This window comes from Pagrus pagrus (assembly GCF_965226575.1).
Source record: "Pagrus pagrus genome assembly, chromosome: 7".
Lineage (NCBI taxonomy): Eukaryota > Metazoa > Chordata > Actinopteri > Spariformes > Sparidae > Pagrus > Pagrus pagrus.
The window spans coordinates 17,332,428-17,354,606 of NC_140191.1; the positions used below are offsets into that span (position 1 = coordinate 17,332,428).

At 38.4% G+C, this 22,179-nt stretch overlaps 4 protein-coding genes across 4 annotated transcripts; 2 read left to right on the forward strand and 2 right to left on the reverse strand.

The window, feature by feature from the left end:
- The first annotated feature begins 18 nt into the window (after positions 1-18).
- LOC311259435 (uncharacterized protein) lies at positions 19-2,436 on the forward strand. The gene is made up of 7 exons (XM_084356581.1): positions 19-61; positions 304-351; positions 491-541; positions 728-1,159; positions 1,244-1,282; positions 1,359-1,430; positions 1,655-2,436. The coding sequence occupies exons 4-6, from the start codon at positions 748-750 to the stop codon at positions 1,415-1,417; spliced, it is 510 nt and encodes a 169-aa protein (XP_084212707.1). The 5' UTR covers positions 19-61; positions 304-351; positions 491-541; positions 728-747; the 3' UTR covers positions 1,418-1,430; positions 1,655-2,436.
- tyrobp (transmembrane immune signaling adaptor TYROBP) lies at positions 2,073-3,545 on the reverse strand. Its single transcript, XM_084356582.1, has 5 exons — positions 3,386-3,545; positions 3,275-3,295; positions 3,041-3,178; positions 2,873-2,946; positions 2,073-2,767 (listed from the first exon to the last, which is right to left on the reverse strand). Exons 1-5 carry the CDS (start codon positions 3,528-3,530, stop codon positions 2,711-2,713), a joined length of 435 nt encoding a protein of 144 aa, XP_084212708.1. The 5' UTR covers positions 3,531-3,545; the 3' UTR covers positions 2,073-2,710.
- Positions 3,546-5,876: 2,331 nt separating this feature from the next.
- hcst (hematopoietic cell signal transducer) lies at positions 5,877-8,797 on the reverse strand. Its single transcript, XM_084356999.1, has 5 exons — positions 8,758-8,797; positions 8,195-8,271; positions 7,991-8,011; positions 7,651-7,785; positions 5,877-7,355 (listed from the first exon to the last, which is right to left on the reverse strand). Exons 2-5 carry the CDS (start codon positions 8,238-8,240, stop codon positions 7,312-7,314), a joined length of 246 nt encoding a protein of 81 aa, XP_084213125.1. The 5' UTR covers positions 8,241-8,271; positions 8,758-8,797; the 3' UTR covers positions 5,877-7,311.
- Positions 8,798-14,262: 5,465 nt separating this feature from the next.
- nfkbid (nuclear factor of kappa light polypeptide gene enhancer in B-cells inhibitor, delta) lies at positions 14,263-21,392 on the forward strand (the record flags this gene model as incomplete). Its single annotated transcript, XM_084356583.1, has 12 exons — positions 14,263-14,343; positions 16,979-17,115; positions 17,221-17,254; positions 18,194-18,381; positions 18,470-18,651; positions 19,018-19,123; positions 19,216-19,362; positions 19,457-19,508; positions 20,307-20,464; positions 20,789-20,905; positions 21,050-21,214; positions 21,321-21,392. The coding sequence occupies exons 1-12, from the start codon at positions 14,328-14,330 to the stop codon at positions 21,390-21,392; spliced, it is 1,374 nt and encodes a 457-aa protein (XP_084212709.1). The 5' UTR covers positions 14,263-14,327.
- Between the last annotated feature and the right edge of the window lie 787 nt (positions 21,393-22,179).

Sequence of the window (22,179 nt, forward strand, 5' to 3'; positions counted from 1 at the left end):
TATGTTGTTATAGATGCACTGAGCACAACGACTGCAAAGAACATACCTGCACCTGTGACGGGTCTGTAACACAAATATACTGTAACCATGTGTTCGGTTTTAAAACAGGAAGGCAGCTCACCTGGCCAGATCCTCAAAGTAGTTTTTGTTCCCCATGAAGATAAAATGAGATTCAGACAGAGACTACAACAGACCAGATGTACATTTTGTTTCTTTATCATTTAGTTTGCACGTCAGGGTGTACCAAGCAAATATATATGACCACGCCAGTGATTATCACCATATATTTACTCATATCTGCAGCATACAAAAAGCCTCTGAGTAAACCTGTGAAAGAGCCAGAGTCTGAAGGTACATTTTTGTGATTTTTTTTTTTCCCATTAAAAGACTTTGATTTCCAAATAGTCATATTACACATGCCACACATCAAAATACAAACAGCTTTGCATTTATAGTTCTTGTCATCAGTAGTATTTTGTCTCATTTACAGATGTGTCAGAGGCAAAATCTACAGAGAGCTTTGACACCAACGGATTTAAAGGTATGTGGGCTTTATTTCATGTAAAATGTGGAAACAAATATCTAATTTCATACATATAAAAGTAAATATTTCAAGGCCTGATATAACTGATAAAAGCAGAAGTTAATAACATCCCAATGTCTGTAAAAATGCAGATAATATATTGATGAAGATGTTGTAAAATACTACAATAACTTTTATTTAAAGACCCCGACAGCCATGAGATCATGATTCCTCAAGCTGTGGAGAAAGTAAAGGTACCATCACGGAGGAAAACAGGAGGAGACAAAGGAAACGTGGGGCCAATGGACATGAGCAGCAGGGTGGTTCAGGACCGGGGGAGCAGAGAGCACGATGGGCCACCCGGGGAACACCGAGCGAGCAGAGAGCTGACTGATCTGAACAGCGGAGAGGGAGTGACGGTGGACGGTCAACTCGTCCGTTTAAGCAGAGATCAAGTGACTGACAATGCCAATCTGAGCTCCTATCTCAAGAGAAAGGCAACACCAGGAGGAGCTAATGGATTAAAGGGCATGTTGGCTCCAGGCCGAAACAGAGAACTGGCGGATCAGGATAGTGTGGAGGACAACAACCAAAGACCTACTCCAGTGGACAACAGAGGAGACGCAGACTATGATGGTAAGATTACATAAAACAAAATTCTTCTCAGGATTATGTTGTGAGCAATCAAAGGCTGAAAAATTGATTTTAATATTCCCACAGAAACCAGAGAATTTATCAGCTCTGAAACTGATCCAGTCGGTAAGAACTGCTTCTCCCAAGATAACTGAATATTGTGACGACATTGCTCACTTGTAATTACTCTTTCTGCCATCAGCACCTGCAGAGCACAGGCCCAGTAGCTTGTCTGTTCCAGGCAGGAACAGAGCCTCCTGATGATCATACAGAGGTCTGTTTCCTCTGCATTTGAATCAGACACGTGTTTTCTGCTTATATCCCCGTCCACCAACAACTCATGACATGTTGTTATGTTTACCACATAATGTAAATTTAATTTAGTTACGGTCCATCTTCATCTAATTAGAGGATGAGACGTTTCCCTGATCCGTCTTTATTAATCACCCGGTATGAATGTAATGTTGAATAAGGATTGTTTTTCCGATCTTTTTTCAGATTCTATTCCTTCCTCATAATGAATCAGAGGCCGCCATCTGTTGAGTCATATGATGCACGCAGGCTGCTTCCAAATACAGTCGCTCCTGGGACTTTTTCATCCAAATTTAGACTTTTATATGGATTTATTTTTGTTTTGTTGTGTGACCATGTGAAAACATTTAAGAAATAAAGAGGCCTGGACGATATTGGGTCAGATAGTTGTGGTAGTAGTTTCAGCTGGTTGATGTGTGAGAGTGGCGAGTTCAATACATTCAACAAGCCCTTTTAGCCTTTTTAGTCTAACAAGAAACAAAATAGCCTCACAAAAATGTCAACAAGGAATCATTCTTAGCCCATCTTTCCTTGTTATACACTGCACAGTGTCTGAAATCAAGTTTTTTCCTCTTTAACTTTAATTAAGACGAGCCTACTTGACTTGTTTAATCATCGAAAAACACATTTTATTCATATTCAACAGAAACAAGAGCAGTTACATACTTACATATTGCACCTTTAAACAGAGTACAGTTTAATATTTGGTAAGGAGATTGTGGCGTCACAAATCTCAGAAAAACAATAAAAAAAAATGTATTTGCATTTGTTTATTATTATATATATTATTGTATTATTATTATGATTTTGAGCAGAATTTATTTGAGGTCTATCTGAAGGCTGAAATGTGTCACGTTTTATCTCAGCATCTGAAGGCTTTGTATACTGAACGCTGAAAAATGGAAAGTTTGTATAATGTGTGTGTATAATGTCTAAATTCTCTCCTGAAATATAAACACAAAAACGGAGAGACTGTAAAGAATGCATCCTTTCATTTCCTTGGTTTTAATTTACAATTAGTTCAATATAAATACATATTTTAAGACAGCTTAAGATTCGTGAAAAACAATGTAACACAGCGAACATCACGTTCAGCACAACACAAAATACAAATCAGTTACATGCAAAATACACAGCACATATACTGTACGTAATTACCTAAAACGCTAACTAGATGTGTGTAGAAGAGTTTGTGCAGCTTGAGAAAATAATTACAGACATTGTTGTGATTTTTACATCGTTTCATTTCCTATAGTGCCGAAGCTCACTGTACACATCTGACTGGACTCCGTGTAACTCCTACAAAAAAAGTCAAAGCAATTCAAGCAAAAACAGATGATCCATAAATACAACCTGGCAAATTTCCATATTTTTTTTGTCATTAAGGGCTTAAATGATGCTTACCTGATAGGGGGATTCTGTGACCTCTGTTGCCATTTTCTTTGATACTGATGGTGGTAGATTTCTACTAGGCCTACCTGTAAAAAAAAAAAGAAAAAGTGTCAGTGCCAACCTGATACACGAGCAAGAACATCCTCACACATAAGCTGTACACATAAAGTTAGTGCTCACCATCATGGGAGTCCCTCCGTCTCTTGTGGTGAGTTGCAAAGCAGAACACAGAAATAGCGATGAAGATGGTCAAGGCAATATCAGAAGCGATAATGCCTATTACTGATCCAATGTTTATTACGTAACAGGAACCACAATCTGTGAAACAGAGACGAGGTTGTAACACAAAACCAAAACTCACATCATCATATTCCAGCATCCCAGAGCAGCCACATGTTAAGGAGAGTTAATTACCTTGCTGTCCTTCTGCAGATCCTGAAAGACAAAGAGTTTGGAAAACATCAGATGAAAACATCACAGCTACAGTCGTTCACTGTCAAAACACACACAAGAGACACCACTCACCAAACAACGAACCCACAATACAAAGAGCGTCAGACATCTTCTTCTTGATGTTGTTTTTTTTTCGGTACAGGAGGAAATCAGAAGGAGAGGTCGAGGGCCACCTGTCCTTCTGTTCTCTTTCAAATGGCTGTGTTGTCGCACCCATAAACAAAGTGCTGGATGTCTGCGATGGGAGGGTTCACAGAGGAAGTAGTGTCCGAGGCAGCTGTGTGGCGGCTGTCAGCATGTGACTGTGTTAAGAGGAAGAGGAGGGAGTCCGCTGAAAGAAGAGGAAGCTGGTCTTTCTGTCTCTTCTCCGTAACATCACATTCATGTGAGCGTTGCTAGTCATAAACAAAAATCCTGTCACATGTGACCATAAGGATTCAGGCCTTCTGGCTTGTATATTGATTTTCAACATTAGAAACTGTAATAAGGTCAGTTCCTTTACACCTGCAGTTTCTGCTGAAATACATGCGATTGTATCTTCAAATAGAGCGCTTCCTTATGACCTGTGGTTTAGTGTAGGTGGCAGGCCACAGTCCCTGCTATAGCCTGAGAGCCTCCGTTAAACCACAGGTTTATCTGTAATGAAGCTGTACTGTCAGCGAAACGAAAGCACGCCTTCATTATTTTTTTCAAGGAAACCTCATTGTTTCATATCTAAATACAAATGACACAATATTTCCAATGGTGAATATATAAAAATACAACATCCATGTGAAAAGTACTCATACACAGGCAACAACAACAAAAAGTATAAAAATGTTTATTAATAAAGGAGCACATGTATAAAGTCCCATAATATTAAGAACACTTCTCAAACAAGTTGCTTCAGAAGCTAATGTAGACACCTCAATTGAAAAAGCATCATCATGTACTAATACTGTGTATGTCAGGTGTAAACAATTAATGAGAACAACCTTTTGTTTGCTAGGTTTTGAAAAATCCCTCCCCTGGCAGGACATTTTATCCAAGGAGGTCATGTTTTTAATTGTGTCCGTTTGTTGGTTGGTTGGTTTGTCAGCAGCATCACACAAAAACTACTGAACGGATTTCCACCAAACTTGGATGGAGGATGTGTCTCAGCCCAGAATAGACCCCATTAACTTTTGGTGCAGATCCAGGAATTTCTTCTCACTTTCTTTAACATTGTGAGATAGGGTGTTTTTCAACATTTTAATGAATTTCTTAGGGAACAATGCATTGAAAAATCAAATGTATAAATGGGACTGGTGGGCCTTGGCAGAGGTATGTGCTCTACCGAGTGCCAGTCTAGTTTCATTTTAAGCTTGTTGGTTCATCAGGACTTTTCCTCTGGTAATTTGCTTGACCTCTGACCTTTTAGAAAATCCACTTATTTACCAACTTATTAATGCTTATAATTAAAAACATGATGTAATATTGTACAAAATCTTTATTAATGACTTAAAGGTATAAGGAATTTCTGGAGAAAGATAACTGATTGTTGAATCTCATTCCCAGGTCATCAATTACTGACGCTTTGGGTCAGAATTTCTGTCCGGACACCAGCCCAAAGTGTAGGTGTTTGACGACCTGGGAATGAGACTCAACAATCAATTATCTTTCTCCAGAATTGCCTTCACTACCTTAAACTATTCGGTGAGAAACTCATGACCTGTTATAAATGACTTGACAATCAACTCAACATCCTGATTTTTCAAACATCATTCTAATTGATATCTGATGAAAATGTGTTTACTATCATTTAAAAAACAAAAACAGGTGAGATGCAATTGCGGGTTTTCACAGGAAGATAAAATTAAAGGTTTTGGTGTCATCCACAAAACAGTGAAAGAAACTGATAAACAATGTAGGCATTCCCAGAACTCAACCTTGAGACACTCAACAGATTATATTGGCTTATGACAGGACAAAAAGAAAATATATCATTTTAGCAAATGGAGACTCAAGGGGAAATTCCTCATACACAACTCCTAGCAACGAGTAACAAGAGACAGTTTTGTTATAAACCTTTTAATCTAATCTCCTTGCTGGCCTCTCACAAAAATCAGTCAGTGTCTCTTCAAGAGTGTTGTCACTGCATAGACAGCCTACCTTCAGTTAGTGATAAAATAACTCTGCACGTATAGAGTAGGTAGATCAGACAGATATCACCGAGATGTTGAGCCGGCTTGGTCAACATGTTGTGCGTTTGACTAAAATGGCAGACAGCCTTTTTAACCACAGTCACCTCAACACAGGGTGAGACATAACCTGCCCCGAGTCTAATCAGGTCTGCTTTGTTCGTCACAGTTCTCAGATGTCTCTGTCTACAGGATGATAACATGGATGAGAAGAACATCTGAAGCTAACCAACAAGCATGTGAAGCGACCAACCGACCACGCACCAAAACACAAAAAACACTGAAAAACTGATTTCATTAATGTGCTGAAAATTAAATTTGATCAACATTTCTCTTTGTAATTGCAAAGTAAGTGGTTTGTCAGACAGACGCTGAAACAAATATACAAAATCACTGAGTCAGTCTCTAATTTATTTATTTATTTATTTTGAAAAAAGGACACTTACATAAAATCTTCAGGGCTTGTGAAAAAATACAGTATTTCCACCGGAAGTCAACTGCAGGGGGCGCTGTGTGGTGTTGTCACAGTGAAACTGGTGAATTTGATTTACACAGTTTTTGAACAGTCTGACACACCTCTTATGTATTGAAAAGCACAAGCACACTTTGTGACTAATTGTAAAAGGCTTTTCCATAAATTGTCCTTCTGCTTTTAAACAGTTGTAGATCCAATGCTTTGTATACAATCAGTAATAGTCAATGGTCATATTCTATGAATAAAGAGTTATGACTGTGTTTATTGTAGGGGAGATGAGGGATGGTTGTAACAACAGAATGGTTATAACATCGCCACTTTCACAAAGAAGGGATGGCCTGTGAGTATGCCATTGATTTCATATATAACCACATCCTTCCTGGCCTTGATTGTGAAATTCAATAGCTGTGTGATTAAATATGCAGATTTTACCGCCAAAACACAGATTTCCAGTGAGAAAGTACGTTTTTGGACCAACTCCTTAATTGGAATACAAGTGAAACTCTTTAAATTAGAATTGTGTCACTTGTAATAGATTAGAGAATGATCCCTTGTATAAAATATCAGGCATTTCTATGTTGATTTCAACCACCATGCTGCATATGCTGCTACAGCTAGCTAAACATGGGTGGGGGTGGTGTAACACATTTTAAAAAAGTGTTCCAACTAACAGCGTAAAGACAACTAAACCTATTTTCTCTATCATATTCCTTTTTTCAGCACACCTAGCCAGAGGCTGGAAAACATTGATGGGAGCGTGCATGTATGGGTACTACAATCTACATCAGATGAGGTAAGGCAAGAAAAGACGGTGGTCTGTCACTAAATAATACTCCATGTGACATTGAGCATACATGGCAAGAGCTTACAAATCATTTGACAGATACCTTAGCCGCAGTTAGTTACTATTTTTTTTTATGTGTATGTATGTCAAAGTACTGTCTTTACATTTTTAAATCAGAAAATCAACTTATAATTGAGTTCAACATCAAAAAACCCCAGTCGTGAGGTGAGAACAACATGGCAGGTGTGATCTCAATTTTACTCACATTGCTACAACTTGTCCAAGTAGTGAGGCAGGTTGTAACGGTGAAACTCCTTGTATTTGATTGCATTGATTAATGAGTTCTGTGATATAGTTGGAGAAATTTGGAAAATTGCTATTTGTAGTAGACAAATAAGGGTACTTTGTGTCAAAAGTTTAGAGCTCTAACACAAAAAAATCAGCCAGTATCCCCAGTAAGCAGAAATGTAATATATGCCAGACTCTACTTGTACACTTGAGTTAACATTTTGGGATATACATTTAAAAAGACAGGAGCTGAATTTAATATAATTTCATCATGTACCACACCATCTTTAGATTAGGTCTTGCAGTTGGCCCGGACATTCATATACACTTTGTTAGCTGTGAAGAGATGAGAAGAGAGGAAAATAGAAAAGTTACCAAATGCACAAAAAAAAAAACAGATAAAGCAGGGAGAATATTGTGATAGTAGGTATGATAGTTTTATGAGTTTAAACAAAAATGTCCTATCAACAAGAAAGATAAGTAAACAATAATATGAAAAGCCATGAGCTGTTCTGAAAGACCTATAGGGAAACCCCTGATACATTCTTCAACCACGATACATTTATTGTAACTCACATTACAGACATAAACAGCACAGAAATATGACTTCATTTCAGCTTCATTGCCTCACCATTGTCTATCTTCTGACGTCGAACCCTGGCACATCGGTAGGTGACAATGACAATGATGAGGGTCAGCAGCACATCTGCACAGACGATGCCTGCCATCGTCCCCGGCTCAATCCTGTAGCAAGACACAGTGCTGTCTGGAGGACACAAGCAGACAAACGGAAAAGACGAGTGGGATGGAGGATGTCAGTTTAGACCGACTGGAAAAAAACAATCATCGGTGGTTGTTGTCTAGCTCAGCATAATGATGTTCTAAAACATATATATTCAGTTTATATGAATTATTATTGTATTTAATGTTTAATTCCAATGTTGTGTGTGTCTTGATTTTGTTGAACATACCTGTGAGCGCTGTAGCCCGGTCTTAGAGGAAGAAAAGAAAGGAAACATCAGCTTTTTTGCACTTCTTGCCATGCAGCGGCAACACATTTGTCAGTTAAGTTTCCGTCGAGCAAAATGTTTGTGGTTTCATGTTCCTGTGTAAGACCACCTTCATGTACGAGTTTGTGTGCAGGAAGGAGAGTAAAGCTGTAAAAATGAACTTACTGCAAAGAAACAACAGGGCGATGATAAAAACATTGTTGTGTGCCATTGCCAAGTTTGGTACTTCAGTTATGTTCTTTCTGAAAGACAAAAATGGGCGGACTTTGAAAATAAAATGTATAGATGCATTCAATAAACATTCACACACTGTGTTATAATTCAATATCCTTCAAATCTTCATTGTAATTGATTCCAATATCAAAGTAAATTACCTAAACTGTTTGGAGGTTTGACCTTTTTTATCTGCACGACTGAACACATTTTATCACATTGTATCACACATGTTGTAAATGCCGTGACATTTGATGAAAAGACAAAGATGATCATGAGCAACTTGACAAAGAATCTCTCTAGAATCATTAAATTAGGTCAAGATCAAACTCTGTCAACTGATTTTACGTGACAAACTGTGATCACAGTTACTTCCTTTCACGCTCATGCTGCTTGTTTATCTTCAATCTCAAACTGCATATAAAACCATTTAGATGTGACTCGACAGATGATAAATAAATGGTTAAAAACTGGGATGAGGAAGAGAAAGTCAGTGTGAGTCAAGATCCTCATACCTGCTGTACCCGGGCTGATCTGCCGTTCAGAATCCAAAAGATGATGTGACCCTAGTTTCCCATCAGTTTTCACTTTTGAGAGCCGACGTCACCTTTGAGAGGGACGTCTTCCTTCCCCCGCTGGGCCGAAACTCTGCCTGCAAACTCAATGCAGACTGGCAATTTAATAACAGCAGATGTTATTGGCCTAATAACTGATGGTTTAACCTAACAGAAGATACAGATTATTAGAGCAGAATACACTTGAAGAAGTTTGTCTTCGACAGTTAAAAAAAAAAAAGCTATACAAGGACAGCTGCATCTTTTATAGTTTAGAATACCAACAAATGTATGTACACTATCTACATCAGGTAACTGAATCACTCCAGCCAGAAGATTTTAAAGTTGGAACGCACAGTGGAGAACATGAGCTGGATCATCCTCAGGGCCTGTTTACTGAGACACTGACTGCTCAGAGATCATCTGCCTAGAGATCATGTCGACAGCAAGGAGTGAAGTGTGTGGGTTGTTTCAATGCCACCCCAGTGTTCATACTTTCACAGTTTACTCTTCTGACTCTACTCAGTGCACAATGAACGTTAACCTCTCGATTCGCCAGCTTGAACATCATCAAGGGTGTTCACTTTGAGACAACACAACTGACTTCTGTCAGTGTGGTTAGTCGCCAGTTTCACTTTTGCCTTTGAATTAGATTGATTTTGACTTTTTCTAACAGCAGATGGAGCTGTGAGGCTGCTATTGACGGCCTGCATCACAAAAGATTGATGCCTTGGAAACTGACAATGTAACCTACAGGTTTCACACACTTCTGTTCATTATTATATCCCTGTCTTTTTATTTATTCATGTTTTTTTTGTTTTGTTTTCTTTTTGCTACCGCTCTTTTGTTTGGACTAAAATTGCCTAAAGCGGCACTATTTTTTGATTTGATTTGACTATGTAATTTTGGAAAAGAAATTCAAACTTAGAATTTTAATATTTTCAGTGTTGATTCGGTAATAATACAAACTATTTTTTCATAACTGAATAAACAAGCTGTTCCCAGAGGAAAAAAAGGCCCTCAGAACAGTGTTTGAAGCTAGAAAGGTGGCAGGGTCCGCCAAATATAAACAAAGTATAACAGTCTGAAACTGTGTTGTCCGTTAAGGTCAGTTTGTTTATTCACTTTATTCTGTCATGAAAACAAAGTGAGTTTGTTTATTTAGGTTGTTTAGGCATAAAAATAAATAAATCAGGCAATGAAGAAATGTCTTCCCCAAAACTACATAGTGCACCTTTAACAAAAAGGCATTATCATCGAGAATTGTCTAAAGTAATGCTGACCAAATTGCCGATGTACATTACAAGCCACGTAATACAAACAAGTACTTTAGATTAATGAATAGTTCACACAGTATTAAACATTGTCCAAAACTTCATATACAGCACAGAGTAGAGACACAAACATCCATAGTACATACTGTACATAAATATATGAACAATACAGCAATTTTGTCCTATTTACCTGGCCTGATCACCACACTGTGGCGCCTTTTATTATCTTATATCCTTATGTGTCTTTGTTGCTTCTTGTGTTTTTCTGTTTTTAAAAACAAATGTACAAAATTTCAAATAATTAGATGATCACAAAGGGAAAGGAGACCAGCTTAACTAGAGCTAGAAAGGCTCCAGCTTGTTGACCAGTTGGCTAAGGAGCCAACCAGTCCCCTGCCTACCGAAGTCGTCCTTAGATCATCTTTTTTTCCCATAATTTTTACTTTTTGAATGACAGTTTTGTTCAAATGCTTTTTTTTGTAATTGGAGCCAAACAGTCTCTCCAGTTGATGACACTGAATCATTTTTAGTATTCCTGGTTGTCATCATCCAGTTCTAGCATGGCACCTACAGTACAGATTTCAGCTGTGTTGTCTGATGGGGAGAAAAGGAACATTAGTTAATCAGAGAGCTCCATAAGACCTTTCTACCCAAAGATTCATGCATTACAAACATCTGGTGAAAAGTGGGGAGGCTATTTCAAATAGCAAAAAATTCAAACTAGATTCACTCTAAAAGCAATTCATTGGACATACTTTACTGATCTGGTTACTTCTTAAATTGGTTGAATGACTTCATTTGTAGACAACTATTTGAGCTGCATATTTTCCCCTGAGAGAATTTAATTTTTCACCAAGCAAAATCTACAAATCCATGTTTTGAAAAAATACAATTGAATAAAAAACAAAAACAAACAAAACAAAAACCTCAAACATTGTGAAAGTTACAGACTGCAGCCTCTGTCCCTAATTTGAGATAATCCCTTTTAGATGACTGAACCTCACATGACCCCCAAAGTTTCACTGGAACCCATGTGTTTACTTCCATCAAGTAGCCTAAAAATATAATACAATGTATGTCTTTGAAAACCTGTACTTGTAAAACTGTGCGTACATTTAGCCCATAATACGAGTTACACCTGATTCAAATGATCAGCTCGTCGAGCTCTGCTGGAGCCTGATAGTGACCCATTCATTTGAATCAGGTGTGTTGGGGCAGGGACAGAGCACGGGTCCCTGAGGAAAGAAAACGGCTAACTCTTAACTCTTCTGACTTTTTACTCGATACACAGATACACTCACAAACCACATTCATGGACTCATGCTTTTGTGAAACACATTCTAATACAAGCATTTTGAGTCAGCTTGAAAAATCCTCAAGGATTCGACTGAGCTACAGTATGTGGCTAGTCGTCGGTTTCATTTTACGCCAGCACTCTGGGTTCTTCCTCTGCCTCTGAATTAAATCAGCAGATGGAGCTGTGAGGCTTCTCCTGACAACATACATCACTACTGATGCCTAGCAAATTGAAAATGTAACTTACATGTTTCACACACTTTTGTTATTCATTAATTCCCTGTTTTTTCCCCATGACCACTTCTTTCTTTTGACTAAAACTGCCTTCCAGTCAACAAAAAGGTCCAGTCTCATCAAATATAATGCAATCCAAAGCTTGTAACAGTCTCTAATAGAGTCAACATTATATACATTATCCATACCTTAAAGCAGATTTGTCCTGTATATATTAACATGTCACCATTCTATTGCACCATTTTCTCTTTTATTATTCCTTTGTTTTGTTCCTACTTCTTGTTTTTTATTGTTCCCACAGTGGAAATTCTAAGCCACGTGTAAAAAAAGAGCCAATCACATGTGTGAAAGTGTAACTTTCACATTTGGAAATGCTTTATTCATATGTGAAAACAGCAAATCAGGAGAGAGGCAACTTTCACATGTGACATTTCCATCTTATCTTTTTAAACTACAATGATAACGTGAATAATAATTAAGAATAAGATGACTGGAAGAAGAGGTAGGATTTTAAGATTTAGTTGTTGATTTAGACGTTACAAACATAACCCATGAATCATATGTCAGACATGCTTTAAAGGTCTGTTTCCTTTAGAGCCCTCTGGTCCCAGGGCCATTTGTCTCTTCTTAGGAAATCAGCTTTAACTGCCTTTGCTTTCACCTTTGAAAGAGAATCTGACAAGATTTTCATGATCAAAAAGACCCTACCCTGACCCTTAGACCACACAATTTCACCTTTCATGTACTATTTTATCTAATTTCTTATTTGATTATCCAATTTTCTTCATTTACCTTTTCAATCCTTTAGTCTGCCTTTTATTTCAAATTTGTCTCACTTGTTATGTCACTCAGATCATTTATCGCTATGTTTTATACCGTTATATTTGTTCACATTTTACATCTCTTTATTCTGTTATGTTGCTTGGCCTTAGTTTGTATTTGTGGAGCAACTAAAAGCAGAAAAATGTTTAGTCATTTGGTAAAGAGAGAGTCATCACTTTGTTCCAATATGATGTTTTGGTGTTGGTGATTTTCAGGTGACACAGACGTTCCTGTAAGGTCGTGTCTAGACAAGGTTACTATAAAAGAAAAGACTGGTACAAATGATCAACACAAACACAATCTGTGAGCCAAATAAACACAACAGTAAGACAAATATGAAAATTTGAAGCACAAGAGCGGAACCTGCTTTCCATCGTGGGAGACAGATACATTGATGCGTGGACTAACAGAAATATTTGGTTGAAATATGTTAACATTTTAACATTGGTGTAACTATATGTTTTTAACTCATGATCAGTTTGTTGGCATAAAATTGAGCTTTTAAACAGATTAAGATTAAGAAGATTAAGTTTTACTGTATCATTTTCATTTATTTAGGCATTGTTGAGTATTCTGTTATTTAATTATGTTGTTTGAGATTGAGACACAGAACAATATTGAGGAAAGAGATTCGTCTGTTTTTTGTCATTGAGATGGCAACGTTGCACTAAAGGGAAATCATTTTTGGTTGAGTGGTAACTTATTACTTTACTAACAAGATTGAAGAACATTTATTCAAGTACAATTTTGAGGTACTCTACCTGATCACTTCTATTATGTAACTTACGTCATCAGGTTTTAGAGGTAAATAGTGTACTTTTGATATCACGACATTGATATTACAACTGGTCTTTTTTTACTTACAGATTAATATTCTTCACATAAACACGATCAAAACATGATTGATTATTGTAGATAATCACCAAAACAATTGATTCGTTAAAATCAGTTGGAATGACTTCATCTGTACCAGCTACGACATTAAATATTAAACAACAACATTGAAATGTCACCTACAAGTTAATACATTAGTGAAATATCCAATTTTATAGGAATAACTGAGGTAAAAGTAACAGTATCACGGTGTAAAAGTAGTCTGTTACAAGTAACAGACCTATATTTGTATCATAAGCGTTGCCAGGAAAATGTACTTAAAGTATCAAAAGTAAAAGTACCCTTACTCACTACAAAGTGACTCCTCTCAGAGTGTTAATGTCCTGAAATATATCTGTTTTTAGAATCTTATAATGATCTAGATAATAATCTGTAAACACAAGTTATTGTTTGCAGCAAGATATAAGATATTTTTATCTGGAATTTACAGGCTCTCTGTTAGTTTAAGTACCTCAAAATTGTACTTAAGTACAGTGCTTTGCCTAGTTCTACTTCAAAGTCTACTTCAAGTACTTTTACATTTAATACTTTTTGCTGATAATACTGTGCTTTTACTTAATCAACACTTTGAATTGGATTTTTCACAACATAGTATTTCTACTTTTATTATATGATTAAATACTTCATCAACCATTGGCCTTCATTATAGTGTGTCCTTGTGTTCATTTGCGTTCTGGTAATAGTTGTTGTTCACATACCTAATAACTGTTTGTCCCACTTTCTCACATTCTTTTCAAGTCCAATGACTTATGAGTATCTGACATAACGGTGAACGTCTGGCTTCCCCTGCTGCTGCTGGAGGGCGGGGACACAGCTGGGGGCGGTGTTGGGGAACAACGTGCTCTGTGTGTACAAGCAGCAGCGATAAGACAACAAGCCAGTCACACTTGAGGCAACAGCACGTCACAGATCTGCTCTCACAGCTCTTTAAATCACTTTATCACGTTTTAGGTCAGAGCGGAGACCAAGAGGACGACCTGTTGAAGATTTCAAGGCAACACCGCTTCTGACATGCACTTTGATAGATGTGAGTATTTGTGCTTTTCATTTGTTTGTGAGGGCAGATTACATGGGTCACTGCCTGTGTGTTATATTTATAGCCTCGCAGCCTAATGTGGAGTGGTTTTGACAGTGATGATGACAACTTAAACTTAACATTTTGAAGTAAAACTTAACTTTAGTTACTGACAACATACAGTACTTGCTTTAAACATTCATTCATGAGTTAAAAATGGCAGTTTTGACAACTCATTACATACCAATCCCTCCATCTTAAACACATTTGAAAGATTTTGTTGTGACTTTATTTGGGACTTTAGAAGATAAATCAGACTGAAATGAGCCTCTGTAAACTCCAAGTGTGTTTTCTAGTTATACTGTGTTTTCTAGCCCATAGTTCATTAGGTATTTTAGATGAAATACCTATCAACTACAGTTAAGTGAGGCTTTCTTTCACTTTTCGCTGAATTAGATCAGAATTCAGGCGAATCCAAGAGTCAAGACGCTTGGGGAAACCCTAATGCACCTCCACCCCTGTTAGGTTGTTTTCATTTCCCCTTTTCACGGGTGCCAGACAAGCAAACTGTGTGACGTGACAGCCCAACTCTCTGTTGTTCATGCCTTATTTTTACGCTGGGCTGAATGATTACACATTTTGTCATGTCGTGTTGTTTGAACCACAAAATGAGGAAATTGGCTCTGCACTGCTTCTCTCTTTCTCTCAACCAAAAGAGAAAGGTCGTCGGAATCCCCAACTTCCCACGCACATGACTCAATGTCCAGGGGTTTCCACAACTCCTATTTGAATGTAGCACAGTAGCCCAAAGAGATGGGGGCGATTGGTGTAAATCTCAAATGTGTGTGTGTGTGTGTGTGTGTGTGTGTCCAAAGATGTCCTCTCACTCTTGACAAGCTCACTTCTAGTTTCTCTTAGCTGATGTTGCAGAGGAGAGTGTTGCGCAAATCCTCTCATCTGGTAATTTCGACTGCTTAATGTCCATTGTGAAGTTACATGTTGTGGCATTACATCATAGCAACGAGGCCAAAGGTGGCCTTTTGTTGTAAAGATCAAATGAGTCAGGATTGAGTAACCTGTAGTAACACCTTCTGAACTTGAAAATGAAACTTGGTGTCATCAAAATGTACTGACAGACTGATGTCATTTGTTCTGATAAAAGTGACCTTTACCATGTGGTGGGGGCATGTCACACACAGCAGCACAGGAGCTCATTGTTTAGGACAGGTTTTCACCTGGAAGTGAGATTGTTGAGAGAAGCTACGACTAACCAACAAAAGTCTCAACTGGCAGGTCCATGAACTCACATTTCTCTCTCACAGCCCGATTTGCATATATAGCCCTATTTTTTTTTTTTTTTGCAACCCGTATTTACTCTGTTGAACAGAGCTGTCTCGTCCCTGTGCAGCTCAGTCACCACAGCAGTCAACGTTCACAGGCTCAAAAGACCAAAATGACAAGAGAAACATGTCACTTCTTCTTCTGTGCCTCCCAGACATGTAGGTACAACAGAAAGCACAAGGCAGCTACACGTGTTGTGGTGACGTGCCTCTGACACACCAAAGGCAGGAAGATGCGGTTTGCGTTTCTGTTCAGCGTAATGGAGCGAGACAGGAAGATGTCATAGAAAATGAGCAGTGGTAATCCCATGCTTAGATTTTCTGATGAATCTGTCTGCTTTTTGCACGGCCACACAATCTGTGTTCCTAATGGAGGAGGTTTATCTTTGCACCCCGGTTCCACAGACACGGTGGAAATATCACTTTATCTTTCGCGTACGGGCTGAAGTTTTTGAGGAAACAACCTGTGTGGTCACATCATTTTAGCTGGAAACATCAGAATTCTGTTTTGTAATGTTTTTTCCTATTTTTTTATTGCCTTACCTGTTTAATGGAAATGATAGTGGTTGGGGGGAAACACACTCATTAGATAATGGATTTGATATTGATGTCTAAAGGTGAGCAGAAAGTTGTCACCATGGAGAAACTGAGCAGGCAGTACCATCCAAGTCATAACTTTCTAATGTTATTATTCAGACCTGAATTACTTCAAATCAATAATCTAAGCTTGCAACATGATTTCTATCTTATTTCTATGGTCTCACATTTGTCAACCTACATTTGTAGTATTTGGTTTATTGACAATTTACAGCTTTAATAAAGTCTGTCTTAATGAGAGTAAGTAAATATTAAGATATGCTCACCAGTGAGAGTAAACAAGACACAAAGGAGCTATCCATACTCGAGAAAGCTCACTTGACAGTTAAAACCATCTACATGTAATTACCAGAAATGAATCTGAAAGAACAAGAAACGAATAATTCTGATGAATCCTTTTGGTAATTTTTCAATCAAAAACACCAAACACTGTTTTGGTGCAGCTTCTCCAATGTGACAACTTTTTTTGAGGGGGTTTCGACTATTGCTCAAAAACAACACATTCGAGGACATCACTTTGGGCTCTGGGAAATTGTGATTTCTTTTTTTCTCTGAGATTGTATATAGACCAAAGAATTAATAAGTACTTAAAAAAAGATGAAATGAAAAAAAGTTTTTTCTGTTTCACATCCAAACTTGAACATCCATCAATTGTGAACACAATTTATGACCAAGTGGTCACTCCTCTTGACATTCCTTTTGTTTTCCAGCGCCGAAAGAGAAGCCGTGTTGCACTCTGCCCACAGTGAAGAAACTCTTGGAGGAGAAGAGAAGGCGTGAGACGTCCTCTGCAACCCCCTCCTGCACTACGGCCAGCACAAGTCCTGTTCCTACAACTACTGTGACAGTAAGGCAGCACACAGAGGGACTCAGCGCCTCACTAAATATTATATCTATATTTTCATAAAGACATGGTTGTTTATGATTTCTCCTTTTTTCCCCTTTCTCCCAGCAGTTGTCTGCATCGGAACCATTTACCTGTACAGGTAAGAGTAGGACAACTTCCACACAGCACTTAAAGGTGCAATGTGCAAGATATGGCCATCACTTTAGTATAAAGCATTCAAAAAAAGGAACTAACATTATAAACTGAATTAGAAGAAATAACATTGTTGACACTATGTCAAAGACTTCTATGTATTATGTTGCAAAGATATCTACTGAAGTTAGCATGCTAACGAGCTAAAATGTCAAAAAAGGAACTATTTTACACCTATTTTTCTCATTAAACAAAAAAATACAACAAATGATAATACAAAAATACAATAGGACCACTACCTGCAAGGCTTACTAAGCTTACTAGCTAACAACAGCGAGTAGCAACAGCCAAAGATATCTTTAGCAAAGAGCATAGTAAGCAGTTGGTGATATGCTACCGCTTATAATTTCTGGAGGTGGCCAAATCTTTATACATTGCACCTTTAAAAGGATAAGTCCAGTGATATACTTTGTTTTACTTACTGTAAACAAATCAAATAAAAAGATCAAAGCTAACAATGAGGTGATGCTAACGAGTATTGTGTATGCAGCTAAAGAGTGATTTACTGACATAGCTCTGGGCTACAAGTTTCTTCATGATGATGAACATGGGCACTGTATTATATTTTTGATCCTCCTTCCTGCTAATGTAAATACTCACTAGAGCACAAAATCCATGGCAGGAGATGGTCCCCAACAGATACACGTTTTCTCTGTTGAAGTAAAGTAACTAAAAGCTCTAGTGCCCAACTGATTTAGGAAAGTATAGTCAGAAGGTACTGAGAAACAGATTGACACATTGCTGGTTTTGGTCTTTTCATGAGATATATTGAAGCTAACTATGAGCAGCCTTTTTCTTGTAATCATCCGATCTTGAGCATAATGTCAAAAAAATATTATCGACTGAGTCATCGATGATGAATAACAGTTCACCCTCTCCATTCTAGGTGCATCAAGCAGCTACTCAGACATGGCAGTGAGCTATGAACAGTGGCCTCCAGCACCAGAGACTACACTCAGTTACTACAACAGCCATCCAGGATCCAGCTACATGCCGGCCTACAGCCTCCCGATGACATCTGAATACGGCACACAGCAGCAGCAGGTCTTTGGAGATACAATGCCTCAGACTTATGTAAGAGAAATCCAGTGTATTAACATGTTGTGTCTGTAAGTGCGCAATCAGTCAAGTCTTAAATTACACCCTGCATTCCTTTTAGCAGGAGTGCCCTATGCCAGTCGCAGATCCCAGTATGGCTTCTTCTTGGTCACTTCTGGGTCCCAGTCAGACCACACAGCTGAGTTTTGGTTCATCGATGGATGCCACCAAGCTGGAAGAGGCCAGGATGCTGCTGAGCGGGATGGACTACAGCAGAGCCACCAGGCAGGATGAAGACGGAGACACGTGAGTGGTTCAAACAATTGCACATTTTCTTTCCTGATTCACCTAAAACCTCTGCTGCTGACTACAGTATACTGTGTTGTTTAAATGTGCATATATGAGTGCACAATTATAATCCTCTATAGGAGTTTTGTTTTCGGCTGCAAGCTAAAAGCGAGAGCCTCATGTGCAGTTTGACAATCTTAGAAAGATGTAGTGCACCAAAATATGTCAGTGAGTCAGCCACTAATGCTCAATGATTAGAAACTCAGATAAAATGGAAAGACAAATGCAACTGTGAAAAGGAATAGTGAGAAGTTGGTTGTGGCGATTACAACGATTTTCCAGCCTCGCTTGAAACTAATTTATCATGTGCTGTTGTTCTGTTAGCATCCTGCACATCTACGTTGCCAAGGGGCTCAGGGAGTGTGCCTTTGTTGCTGCAGAGAGGCTGCGGGATGTAGGCAGGCTTGATGCCAAAGAACACAAGGGAAAGGTATGACAAAGTGTGCAAAGTTCTGTTTCTTTATATCACAAACATTACACAGGATCATCATTTCTAACTTTAAATCGTGTGTGCTCGTGCAGACTGCTTTACTGGTGGCGGTGACGGCAAACCAGCCAGAGATTGTGCAAGATCTGCTGTCACTGGGAGCAGACATCAACGCCTGTGATGTTAAAGGGCAAACTGCTCTGCATCTGGCTGCTCACTATGGCTTACCTGTCGTTCTGCAGGTAAATAATCACTCAAATACTATAGCATGACTATCACAGCAGGGCAGAAAAGTTATACAGAGCAGACCCTAACAGGGATTTTTTTTTTTTGCAGGCAATACTGTCTAGCAGGCCGGCTGTCAACCTGGAGGCACGCAATTTTGAAGGTAATTTCATGTTTTACCAGTTGTTAGTACAATGTAAATGATGCACTAAATGCTTGGGGTGGTAATCACAGAGTAACTCAGAATTCACCGTGATAACGATAATCTCAAGATACAGAACTTAGGCAATAATCGATACATTGCAAGACAATCATCTGTTGATACATCACAATATCTGTCAACTGAAGAATGCAAAATACCACTGAAAAGGCCAAGTGCAGGAATTATGTATTTATTCACTGCAGTTTCAAAGAAGAAAGATGAAACAATGTGTCTTAGTGCCTCTTTATCACACACACCGACTGCATCATTCCAGTGTGCCGCCTGTTTTAATTAAAATATCGATATCTGATATATTATCGATATCCATATCTCAGGAGGAAGTATTACGATATATTGCTGTATCAATATTTTGTACCTCTGCTAAATAGCTGAAATCGTGATAGTACAACGACAGGCTCAAGGGGCTCTGGTTTCTCTTCTCATGCATTGATTTGCTCAGGACGGACTCTGCCGCAGATGCTCTGTCAGTCACAGATGCTCACTGACACTGCCTGATGTGTCAGTTCCCTTTAAGATATAATATACACATATATATAGAGAAAAACATAATTTTACACAAGATAATAGTACGTTTAATTTGGTCGCCTGTCGCAATGTTAGTTGTTCAACAATGAAGACTCCCATGATCATGTGGTACTCATGCCTTTTGTTTTCTTTTGACTGCGACACCCCAAGCGGCAGAAATTACCTACTGTGCCTTGAATTCGAATTCTACATGTGTCTCCTTTTTCACTTCAGGTATGACTCCCCTCCACTGTGCGGCCATTTCTCACAGTCTCACCATGAAGGCTTTCTCCAGCAGTGGGCTGGTTGATGTTAATCTTCAGAACAAGGCTGCAGAGAAGCTCAACTGTGTGCAGACGCTTCTCAATTACGGGGCGTCCCTGCTCAGCCAGGTACAGGATAGTTTTCCCCATTTTCTGAATGTCATATGAGCCATTAAAACACAAATGAATGGACAGATTAGTAACCGGTGGGTCAGCAATTAGCTACAGCAACATCAAAGTCTAGCATTCTAAACGCTGACCTTTCAGTCATAATTATAGTTCATAGGGGAAGTGCCCAGGGTTTATCTAACAATGATGATGTCATAGATCGACTTAGTTTCCCCCTCCCTACTCTCTCTTTTGTGTTTGACGCTTAACGTCTCAGTCTGACTTGTGGTTTTGTCTTGTGGTTACATTCTGTTCTTTCCATCACATCCAATTCTCCAATTCCAGGAAATCAAAAGTAACAAGACCGTGCTGCACTTGGCTGTAAAGGAGGGGAATGTTGATCTGGTGCGATATCTGTTCAGGATTCCCCTCCAAAACATGAAAGACTTTGTCAACTTGAAAGTGAGTCCCACACTGACGTGACACTCAGAACTGGATTTTAAATTATGCTTGTGTTTGCGGGTTTATGTGAATGTACAAACATCTGCGGTACTGTACAAACACCTGACTGTAAACCCTCTGAGTCATGCTGCATTTTCTCTATAGGCTCACGGCCACACAGCTTTACACATGGCAGCTGGTCTCCATGGCAACCCCCACCAGGCGGAAATCCTGCGGCTGCTGCTGAGCCGGGGAGCTGATCCCAGCATCCGCAACCTGGAGAACGACCAGCCAGCTCACCTGCTGCAGAGCGGCCTCCAGGGAGAGCAGGTGAGCTGCCCCATCATTTTAACAGCCAGCCAGAGACATACAGTCTCATCTCAGTTGTTATCGAGGGTAATTCATTTATCATCCTAATTTATCTTTTCATTTCCAGCTCAAGCTCATGCTGAAGAAACGGAGCGCTTCCTCTCGTCGACGTAACGTGTCCTTACAGGACCAGGAATGATTTGAACCACTTGTAATCCCCATTTAGAGGGAATGAGTCTTTAACATGTTGCCTCTGTTGACAAGGGGATTTATTGTTATGTTGTTTTGGGAGTCTCTGGCCTATATTTTGTTAACAAACTTGTTTATCATATTAATCTCTAGATACAGTTTGCATTGGATTATGGATCATGAATCTTAAATTACCTCTGATTTAGTGTCTGTAAAAATGTAGTGCTTTATTTATTTTTCCATGCACAGGGTGAAACATTTTACTCCTCCATCGAGCCGTTTTAACAAACTGCTCCTGCTGTTGTTTTATTTAAATTCTGACTGTTGGAGACACAATTTATGTATTTATTCTGGCCAAAAAATTGATATTTAACATTTTGAAATGAAAACCTTTAAATGAACAGAAATGAAAAACATTCCTCTACGCACAGAGTGAAGTATTATCTTCAAGAAGTAGATGCAACACTCAAAAAGCAATTTGCCTACAACAGTGACTTTAAATACTTTAATTACGTACAAATTTCTCATCTTGTTTTATTGCATAAGTTTAATATCAATCGTTTCTATAATGTTGAGCCAATGTGAAAAAAATAATATTAATTAATTACTAATTAATATAAATGAATGCTGTCTTATACATAAACTTTGGGTGTTTATTCAAGTTAAGGGGAACTTCTAAATAAACTAAATGTGTTTATTATTCAAGTATTATACAGAAAAGTCTTAGTTTCTGTCTCCTGTAATAATCTCAAATCTCGTAGTCAGATAATCCAGTTATTTAAATGTATTCACATTGA

Excerpts from the sequence above, each read along its gene's own strand:
- LOC311259435 (XM_084356581.1), top strand. The coding sequence starts at position 748 with ATGATTCCTCAAGCTGTGGAGAAAGTAAAGGTACCATCACGGAGGAAA. Across the intron at positions 1,160-1,243 it reads AGGAGACGCAGACTATGATG|AAACCAGAGAATTTATCAGC; the intron begins GTAAGATTACAT and ends ATATTCCCACAG. Across the intron at positions 1,283-1,358 it reads CTCTGAAACTGATCCAGTCG|CACCTGCAGAGCACAGGCCC; the intron begins GTAAGAACTGCT and ends TTCTGCCATCAG.
- tyrobp (XM_084356582.1), bottom strand. The coding sequence starts at position 3,530 with ATGGGTGCGACAACACAGCCATTTGAAAGAGAACAGAAGGACAGGTGG. Across the intron at positions 3,179-3,274 it reads ATCTGCAGAAGGACAGCAAG|ATTGTGGTTCCTGTTACGTA; the intron begins GTAATTAACTCT and ends TCTGTTTCACAG. Across the intron at positions 2,768-2,872 it reads TCACAGAATCCCCCTATCAG|GAGTTACACGGAGTCCAGTC; the intron begins GTAAGCATCATT and ends CTTTTTTTGTAG.
- hcst (XM_084356999.1), bottom strand. The coding sequence starts at position 8,240 with ATGGCACACAACAATGTTTTTATCATCGCCCTGTTGTTTCTTTGCA. Across the intron at positions 8,012-8,194 it reads CGCCCTGTTGTTTCTTTGCA|ACCGGGCTACAGCGCTCACA; the intron begins GTAAGTTCATTT and ends TCTTCCTCTAAG. Across the intron at positions 7,786-7,990 it reads CCGGGCTACAGCGCTCACAG|ACAGCACTGTGTCTTGCTAC; the intron begins GTATGTTCAACA and ends TGTGTCCTCCAG.